General features: G+C 35.6%; 2 protein-coding genes across 4 annotated transcripts in view; one reads left to right on the top strand and one right to left on the bottom strand.

The window, feature by feature from the left end:
- LOC121326557 (aminoacyl tRNA synthase complex-interacting multifunctional protein 1-like) overlaps positions 1 to 4,937 on the bottom strand; it is a 33,320-nt gene extending 28,383 nt beyond the window's left edge. Inside the window, exon 1 of the mRNA XM_041269898.1 lies at positions 4,765 to 4,937. Within this exon, the coding sequence (XP_041125832.1) occupies positions 4,765 to 4,766 (2 nt within the window). The 5' untranslated portion in view covers positions 4,767 to 4,937. The remainder of the gene's footprint in view (positions 1 to 4,764) is intronic.
- Positions 4,938 to 5,162: 225 nt separating this feature from the next.
- LOC121296408 (TBC domain-containing protein kinase-like protein) overlaps positions 5,163 to 9,803 on the top strand; it is a 74,853-nt gene continuing 70,212 nt past the window's right edge. For 2 of the 3 annotated variants that reach the window (XM_041221946.1, XM_041221936.1), the window contains exons 1-3: positions 5,163 to 5,302; positions 6,435 to 6,659; positions 6,889 to 6,961. In XM_041221946.1, coding sequence (XP_041077880.1) covers positions 5,290 to 5,302; positions 6,435 to 6,659; positions 6,889 to 6,961 — 311 coding nt within the window. In that variant the 5' untranslated portion in view covers positions 5,163 to 5,289. Of the gene's footprint in view, positions 5,303 to 5,493; positions 5,592 to 6,434; positions 6,660 to 6,888; positions 6,962 to 9,803 lie in introns of those variants that run through there. The other variant, XM_041221956.1, reaches the window with a different exon arrangement.

Here is a 9,803-nt window from a genome sequence, read left to right as displayed (position 1 = left end):
ATTATCAGTTTCTCTGGTTTTACTATTTATAGGTATGTGTTTGGGTAAAATGAACATTTTTGTTTTATTCTATAAACTACTGACAACATTTCTCCCAAATTCCAAGTAAAAATATTGTCATTTAGAGCATTTATTTGCAGAAAATGACAACTGGTCAAAATAACAAAAAAGATGCAGTGTTGTCAGACCTTGAATAATGCAAAGAAAATAAGTTCAGATTCATTTTTAAACAACACAATACTAATGTTTTAACTTAGGAAGAGTTCAGAAATCAATATTTGGTGGAATAACCCTGATTTTCAATCACAGCTTTCATGTGTCTTGGCATGCTCTCCACCAGTCTTTCACATTGATGTTGGGTGACTTTATGCCACTCCTGGCGCAAAATTTCAAGCAGCTCGGCTTTGTTTGATGGCTTGTTACCACCCATCTTCCTCTTGATCACATTCCAGAGGTTTTCAATAGGGTTCAGGTCTGGAGATTGGGCTGGCCATGACAGGGTCTTGATCTGGTGGTCCTCTATCCACACCTTGATTGATCTGTCTGTGTGGCATGGAGCATTATCCTGCTGGAAAAACCAATCCTCAGAGTTGGGGAACATTGTCAGAGCAGAAGGAAACAAGTTTTCTTCCAGGACAACCTTGTACTTGGCTTGATTCATGCGTCCTTCACAAAGACAAATCTGCCCGATTCCAGCCTTGCTGAAGCACCCCCAGATGAGTCCAATTTTCAGCTTTGCCCAACACCTTGTCATCTAATGGTTAGACGGAGACCTTGAGAGGCCTACAAGCCACAGTGTCTCGCACCCACTGTGAAATTTGGTGGAGGATCGGTGATGATCTGGGGGTGCTTCAGCAAGGCTGGAATCGGGCAGCTTTGGCATGAATCAAGCCAAGTACAAGGTTGTCCTGGAAGAAAACTTGCTTCCTTTTGCTCTGACAATGTTTCCCAACTCTGAGGATTGGTTTTTCCAGCAGGACAATGCTCCATGCCACATGCCACACAGCCAGGTCAATCAAGGTGTGGATGGAGGACCACCAGATCAAGACCCTGTCATGACCAGCCCAATCTCCAGACCTGAACCCCATTGAATACCTCTGGAATGTGATCAAGAGGAAGATGGATGGTCACAAGCCATCAAACAAAGCCGAGTGGCATAAAGTCACCCAACATCAATGTGAAAGACTGGTGGAGAGCATGCCAAGACGCATGAAAGCTGTGATTGAAAATCAAGGTTATTCCACCAAATATTGATTTCTGAACTCTTCCTAAGTTAAAACATTAGTATTGTGTTGTTTAAAAATGAATCTGAACTTATTTTCTTTGCATTATTAGAGGTCTGACAACACTGCACCTTTTTTTGTTATTTTGACCAGTTGTCATTTTCTGCAAATAAATGCTCTAAATGACAATATTTTTACTTGGAATTTGGGAGAAATGTTGTCAGTAGTTTATAGAATAAAACAAAAATGTTCATTTTACCCAAACACGTACCTATAAATAGTAAAACCAGAGAAACTGATAATTTTGTAGTTATCTCTTAATTTTTTTCCAGATCTGTATATTAGTGCATATGGCTTCTGTTTCATGAATCCAAGAAAACGGGCCAGTGTGTCAAAAAGCTGAAAATTAATTTCCAAAGTGTAGCTTTTGTATATTTGCTCAGAGATTGACGGTCAGAGAGGCTCTTCCCATTCGGTAATGGTTGTAGTGTAAATATTGTAACCTAGCCAAAATAGAAAATACATTATAACATTACAATAGTTGAACATTACTAATTACAACTAGCCACCAAGTACTGACATCAGATGAATCGAAGAAAAGTTACTTTGTTTATTCAATAACCTGTAAATAATTCAAAATAAGGATACCTGGTTGTACTTTTAATGGTCAGTGCAAATGTTGCCGTTACTCCATCCATTCACAGCAAGTCAACAGTAGATGTTTTACACTGAACTACAGTCCAGAGTTAAAAAAAAAAAAACAACTAATTTCTAACTCCAAGTATCTTGCCTTTTCTTATAGTCACTGTGTCGTTGTGCTTAACATTTAGTAGTCTTTCTATTAATCATAACGTTAAAATTACCTTTCTAATTTCAATGTTACCCAAGTTTGGATTACTGTACTTTTTTTTTAGCACTTGCTATATACATGTTTAATGGCTGAAGTAACGTATATTGAAAGGCTTTGTTTAGCCGCTTTCCTTTGAAACGTGGGCTCTCTTTGATTACCAAACACAGTTAGAAACATACTGAAAATAAAAACCATCATGAAAAAAAAAAAAACATATAAATATATTTGCCCAGATAAAATTGCACCCGGGCTAGTACAAACACTAGGTCAGTGGCCCTGCAGTATATTTGTATTTTCTTGAACCAATATTTTATACTGCGTAACTTGCATTACAATGTAATTGTTTCCTGGGCCGATCTATTATGACACCAAACAGACACTAGCCCTGCCAAACAAATACTCCTTAATAGGCTCCAGCGACATTGCCTATTAAAGTATTTACTCATTTTTTAAATCTTTTTATTTTTTATGGATGCTTGCTTTAGTCAATATAAATTACTCCGAAAGTGTGGAAAATATTGTGTTAAAGGTTTATAAGAAAGTCACAATAATGTTTATTTTTGTATATATTTTTCACTATTTATGAGAACATATACTCGTGTGTGTGTGTGTGTGTTGACCACACATATATATATATATATATATATATATATATATATATTATATATATTATATTATATATATATTATATGTGATAATACCCTTGAAAACCTGTGACTTGAAGACACTGTTACGCTAATACACTTCAGACACTGTACTTATCTACTTGGTAAATAAAAATAATAAGTGATATTTTTATGGATACTCAAGAAATAACATAATTTCCATGGAAAATTAATTGTCATGTGCCATAAGTAGGCCTATGTCTTTCTTTACCCTGTTTTTATGTCTCCTTTTAGTACTTCCAATTATTTTTTTTATTTTTTTTTTATCGTTTGTCCACATCAGGAAAAAATATTGTTAATAGTCAAACAACAGAAAACTGTTTCAGTATAAGAACAAACATGTTATTGTGATTATTATTAATGTTATTCTACTGGCTCTAGAGCAGTGGTTTATTATGTATTGTGCATGTTGTTGAGGAAAGTGTAATTGATATGTGATGGTGTATTGCTGTATTTAAGGCGCTTCCATCGATTAAGTTGTCGTTTACATGCGGGACAAGGGTTTGTTATACAGCCACATGTTCGGTAATCTTCCAAGAGAAGGGATAATGCTAATGTTCAGTCTTTACTAGTAATGGTTAGGGACTAGAGAATAATAATAACAATGATAATAATAACGAGTAAACGATAGAATAGTTTAATGATCGTGTTTGTAAGCAAAACAACGAAGGTATGCATATAGGTTAAACATATGTATAGATGAAAAGAAACGTGTACTCTATTTAACAGTATTTAATGCAGAGTCTTTCCTTAAGAGGGAGCAGTAGTACTATTATTAGGTGGCCAGTCATTGTGTATAACCTGACGGTCATTTGCAATCCGAGTGATGTATCCATTACGAAAATAAATATTTATACCTGTGAACACTAGCAAGTTGCTTTTTCCTGCGTTCTAAATACCTCTGTGCTCTTACAAGAATCAATGTTAGGTTTGGAAAATTACCTGTTTATGAATCCAGGTTAAATGTAGAAGACAGATATATTAAATCTTTAGTGTTTACACCGCTGCAAAATTGCTACTGGTATAACGATCCATCCTTTAGTTTCCTAATGAAAGCTATTTAAATGATTTTCCGAATAATACACTATGTAACACAATTTTTGTTCCTGGGTAGTAAGTGTTATTTCCTAATTGCTTATGCCTCAAAAGTATAGAAAATGGCTATTATTCCCCACAAACCGTGTGTGTGTGTGTGTGTGATGTGATATATCACATCACACACACACACACCATAACATTGTATATATTACTATTAAGAAACATCTGCTGCAAAAAGGATTACTGTATATCCCGGTAGCTCTTCCATTCTGATAATCATTAAATATATTTGAAGTAAACTTGTACTCAAAAAAAAAAAAAAAAAAACCTTATGTTGAAGAAGAGAACATGCACATTAATTTCTGGTAATACATCCATAGTGTAAACAATAGGACTGAATATAGAACACTGCTGTAGCGTGCCAAATGCTGCTATGTGTGTGGGTAGAATAGCTCCCCCCTAAAATCATATTCTGGTAGCTTTGATTATTTTGGTACCGCATAATTAATTTCCTCCGAAATATATATTTAAAATGTTGTAACACTTTATTTGGGGGGTTTTCTGCTGTTATAATGCACTTTCATTTTCAGAGTTTATTTTATTTTCTAAATTCCAACAGATAATTAGACTTACTGATTCTAAATGATACATTGCCAGGAAAATATTTTTTCAACCCAAAGTCCGTGCATGCGCAGTGTAGAGACTTAAATTTACTGGTTATTTCTCTCTCTGTTTGTTTTTTTTTTTTTTTTTTTAATTATAATAAATTAACTCTTCTGCTTTTAACTTAGGGAAGTGTCGCTTTAAGACAATAATATACCAGCACCCACACGAGAAAAGCACATTTGCAACTGTACAGTAGGTTACGTGTAGGAAAAATACAAAACTATATAAAAATAACAAAACAAAGCAACTGCACACCACATACGCTCGGCTTAACACAAACAAAGCCGTAAACAACACTAAGTTAAACACATACGTTACTCACATGTAATTGACACTGAGGGCAGACACGCCGGCTTCAGTTGTTTCATGGGGCTTTCGTGAACTGAGAAAGAAAGTTGTCTGTCGAGCGCCTATATTTCTTTCTTTCTTTAATTTTATAACGTTATGTTTAGGAATTTTGTAGATTATTATTATTTGTGCTATTTTGTTGTGCAGAACAAAAAAAAAAGAACAATATGATTGTTGCTGCTTAGCAGAATTATTTAATTGTAATTTTAAGCATGTTCTTCACGTTCATAGCTGATAACTGTGTTTTGAGCAAATAAGGTATATCTAAATTAATAAATATAAAACATTGTACTTATTTTGAATTATTTCTTTATTTATTTTACCTCTGGGTCCTTTTTCGAATCTCTATTGTCACTGCGCTATGATTCATATGAAGATGAACCGACCGTGGTCCAGAGTCTGTGACGTACAACAGTTGCTGCTGTTATTGTGAGAACTTGAGAAGGAAAATTCAATAACAAGGTCCAGTCCGAATGCGGAAATAGAGAAATAAGGATGCATGTTTGATGAAGGTAAAAAAATAAATAAAAAGTAAAACAAATAAAGTGAAATGTGTACTGCATTCATAGTTATTCATGACAATACAGAATGTACACATATTTATGCACATACATTCAGTTATTCATTGATATCGACGGAAATGTGTTGTTAGTTATTAAACAGACCAAATATATAACTGCAAGACTCCAGCATCACTAACTTACAGCAAAGCTGGTATTTTTGACTAGATAGCGTGATGCTCACATGATCGATATGGTCTGCAGGGTGGGACTTCATTCGTGCATCCAGTTCATGGTGTTGGTGAGTGATTATGACAGTTTAGGGCTTTGTATTTATCATTGGTCAGAACAAGATTCTTTATTCTCTCTACGATGAATACAGTGGTTAAACGTAGTTGGGGTTTTGCATGCATTTGGAGATTGAAATGAATGAGGGAATACCTGCACACTTTGGACTATTTATCCGGAGAAAATGGATGAAACAAGAAAAATGATGAACAAAAATAGTTTCCTTCAAAAAGAGCAAACAGCCAAATAATAATAATAATAATAATAGTAAAACAAATAGGCACTGGTTTTTGATTGATGATTTGTATGGTCAGATTTCAATTCAGGATTGTCTGCCCTAGATGTGTAATGTAGGCTAGATGAGCCAACGTGCCGTTATATTTGGAGGCATAAGCACAGTCTAGTGCAAGCAATTTTGTGTTGCAAGATACATTTTTAAAAAAGCCACTTTAGCTGATCTTCCAAAGATCTACTGTATGGCAGGCAAATAGAACTGAAGAGCTACTCAATAAAAGCATATAACTGCATCGCATGTGTGCTAACATACAAATGTAAGGAGGCAATAAAAAAGAAAATGAAACTTGAAGCTATTTACTCTTTAAATGTATATTATGCTTTGAGTACAATACATCAAACTTCAGAATACTTAGAGGAAAATACAGGACAACACAGAAGAATTTCCATGTTGCATTATATGTATTTCTAAATAGTAATCTACAGTACTTGTATCAATGCCCTGCAACTGTGAAGCTATATATTGAGTAAAAATAAATAAATAATCAAAACCAAACAAGAATTTCCCAGTACTGAATTCCACAATACTCATGTATTTTTTATTCTTCTTCTATTACTGCAGCATTGATATTGTTTGAGCAGTGCCAACATACGATGTTCCCCTTGAAAGATGCGCAGCTTGGAGCCTTCACCTTCTTTGCTTCTGCTCTCCCACATGATGTTTGTGGGAGCAACGGGCTGCCCCTCACTCCAAATTCCATCAAGATACTGGGGAGGTTCCAGGTCCTAAAGACCATAACCCACCCCAGGCTCTGCCAGTATGTGGACATCACAAGGGGAAAGCACGGTAGGCCACCTTCTCTTTATCTCTGAGTGCACCATTCAAACAAATTGTGATGATTAAAAAAAAAAAAAAAGATAATTTAATGTTGTTTTAGATTCACTCCCCCCCTTCTGCATGTGTTCTGCTGTTGACTTGCTGTAGTTATTGATGGATGACAGAGAGAGAAAAGCTCAGTTTTGAAGAATCACAGTTTGTGCTGTTTTATTCCAGGCTGACATTTCTGTTGTTTCAGAGAGATTGGTGGTAGTAGCTGAACACCATGAGAGCAGTGTGGAAGACTTGCAGAAACAGAGGAAACCTGTGAGGTAGTATCTAACCATACCATAACAGAGTTTTTGTAGATATAGCAATGTGAGTATAATAGTTATGATGGCTACAACATAGTTCAAATAGGGAAGGATGGGAACTGTTTCCTTAGATGTTTAGGTGTGGTTTTATATGGTTCACAAAATTACCATCGAACAATAAGACATAATGTAATAGAACTAATGGAAAGCAAAATGAAATGTACGTCGACTGAATGACCCATATTGAAAAAATGAAATTAAGTGACGGGAGTATAGATTCTTGGGCTACAGAGGCAGAAGTTCCGGCAGCTGTAGACCTCCTAAATAGGCCCATACATGTATACATAGACTTAAAGAATAAGGATTGTTTTAAATACGAAGGCACAATAGAAACTATTAAAAATAAGAACAGTCCAATTCATCTTTTATATAACAATGACCATTTCTCAGTCATTGTATTTAAAGATAATGAAACAGGAAGAAAATCTGAATCCAGCCCCCCCATTGTGAGGGTTAGATTCGCGTAAAATGTTTTTTTTTTTTTTTAAGTAATTCATTATTGAAACAGAAATTGTAAGTTTAGTGTAACAGAAACAAAAAATAACCCCTGAAATCGAATTGTTAGAGTGCACTTCAGGTGTTAGTTTTCCTAAATATATGTATTAGACATTCTGACGGCGTTTGAGCTGCAGATTTAAAAAAAAAATATATATAACAATTTTATAAGCACTTCTACCTAAACTGCAGTGTACATGGTTTTATTTATTTATTTATTTTTTGTATAGCCTACAATTGTATGTAGTTTATTCTTAGGCCACATGGAAGTATGTATTTCAATGGAATGTGGGAGGTGGTGTGGTCTGGCTGTACAGCTGTGTCTGTGTTTTACAAGACAGCTCTGGATGTAAACAAACCTGGGATTCTTTTTTTTTTTATGTCATGGAATTGTTTTCGCCAAATCTTGAGATGTTTGCATTTTGATTTGAGAGAAATTAGAAGCATTTGCTCTGGCAACAAGGGCAACAAGGATTTGCACACACAACAATTGATGTGCTGCTGTTTCTCACAGAAGCACTATGCTTCAGGGTCACGCAATTGAAAAGGTAACATTATTATTATTATTATTATTTATTATTATTATTATTATTATTATTATTATTAGTTTCTGTGGTTCAGGGCAGCTATGTTGAGATTCTTAAGTTAAGTTTTAGATCCTACTAGAAGAAGTTCAGATTTGCTAGTGTTCAGCTGAAGAAAATTGGCAGACATCCAGGCCTTGATGTCTTGAATGCAGGCAGAGCTGGACCATGGTAGAGGGGCTACCAGGGTCAAGTTTTAAGTACAGCTGGGTGTCGTCAGCATAGGAGTGAAACATGAGGCTGTGTTGGTGGATGAGGTGACCCAAGGGAAGCATGTAGATATTGAAGAGAAGGGTCCCAAACAGATCATTGGGGAACAACACAAGTGACAGGGTTTGCAACACCACTGTGTCCAACACCACTGTGTCCAGCATAGAAAACAGACTGCATGCGTCCGGATAGGTAAGAGGACAGCCTGGAGAGACAGGTTCCAGAGATTCCAGCATACTTCTGAAGGCGGACAAGAAGAATGCCATGATCTGTGGTGTCAAAAGCAGCTGTTAGGTCAAGGAGGACAAGCACAGAGGGATCACCAGCATCAGCAATGAGCAGGAGATCATTCACAATCCGGAGCAGAGCAGTTTCAGTACTGTGATGCGGCCGGAAACCAGACTGTAGAGATGCAAGCAGATTGTTGTCTGTGAAATGTTTCATCAGATGACTGGCCACAGCCCTTTCGAGAGTTTTTGAGATAAGAGAGATTGGAGATGGGATGAAATTACTATAGGAGGTTGATTTTGTGGGAGTTCAAACAAGACCTGATGAAATAGGCCTCAGATAAAGACAACATGCTGTAGCAGGTTGTGAAGAGATGTTTCTGAAACAGTAATTTAAAATGAGTAGCAGTAGTACAGTATGTTAAAGAGCAGAGAACAGTTACATTTATAATAGTGGGCACTATTTTGAAGCAACAGCATAAATCTAACATAAAACAACTTAATTTCAGCAATGAGCGGTTTCTTCCAATTTATAAAAGTTTACTAAAGTAGACCATGGCAAAAATGTAGCAACGTCTTGGCATACATTAAAAGAACACTGAAGCATGGCACAAACCATGGTAACAAACAAGGTAAACTGCAAGTGCAAACAACTGGGGCAAATTTTTATAAGGTTGCCGGTTTGCATTAAAACCTTGAGTGCGCTTTACTAGGATATGCACTTTAGGTCTGTAGATTTGTGTTGACTATACCCTGTGTAAAATGAGTTGAGTTGCTTCACTGGTGAGTATATGCATTTTTCTGCACTAAAAAGTGACAAGAACACAGCATATACCTTTTATGTTATGCATAATCATTTCAAAAGAATGCCAATATTAAATCTACCGATTTTACCTTCTTTTATTTTAAAGCATGTTGTGTTTGGATTATATGGCAATATTATATAAAAAGAAGCTGGATTTAGTATGGTGGTTAAAGTAGTCAGAATTTGTGAGATTAATTAAAATGTTTTGCTTTTGCTTTGGACATAAAATGTTAACTGTAATGAACAACCATAGTGCAGATAGAAATGACCTGTTAAAATATAGTATTTTTTATTATTATTAGTGTTAAAGGGACATCTGATGCAGACACACAGGAATGGGGGTATGGCTCAGTGGTAGATCATTTGAGTGCAGGTCAAGAGGTCCCCAGTTCAAATTCAAGTGTCTCCTTATAGAAGTTGACTTGGAAAGCATCTTCAGTGTTACCACAAAGAAAACATAAATTAAAAGTGATGACTGT

This window comes from Polyodon spathula, chromosome 2, assembly GCF_017654505.1.
Source record: "Polyodon spathula isolate WHYD16114869_AA chromosome 2, ASM1765450v1, whole genome shotgun sequence".
NCBI lineage: Eukaryota > Metazoa > Chordata > Actinopteri > Acipenseriformes > Polyodontidae > Polyodon > Polyodon spathula.
This window is presented reverse-complemented; position numbering and strand designations above follow the sequence as displayed.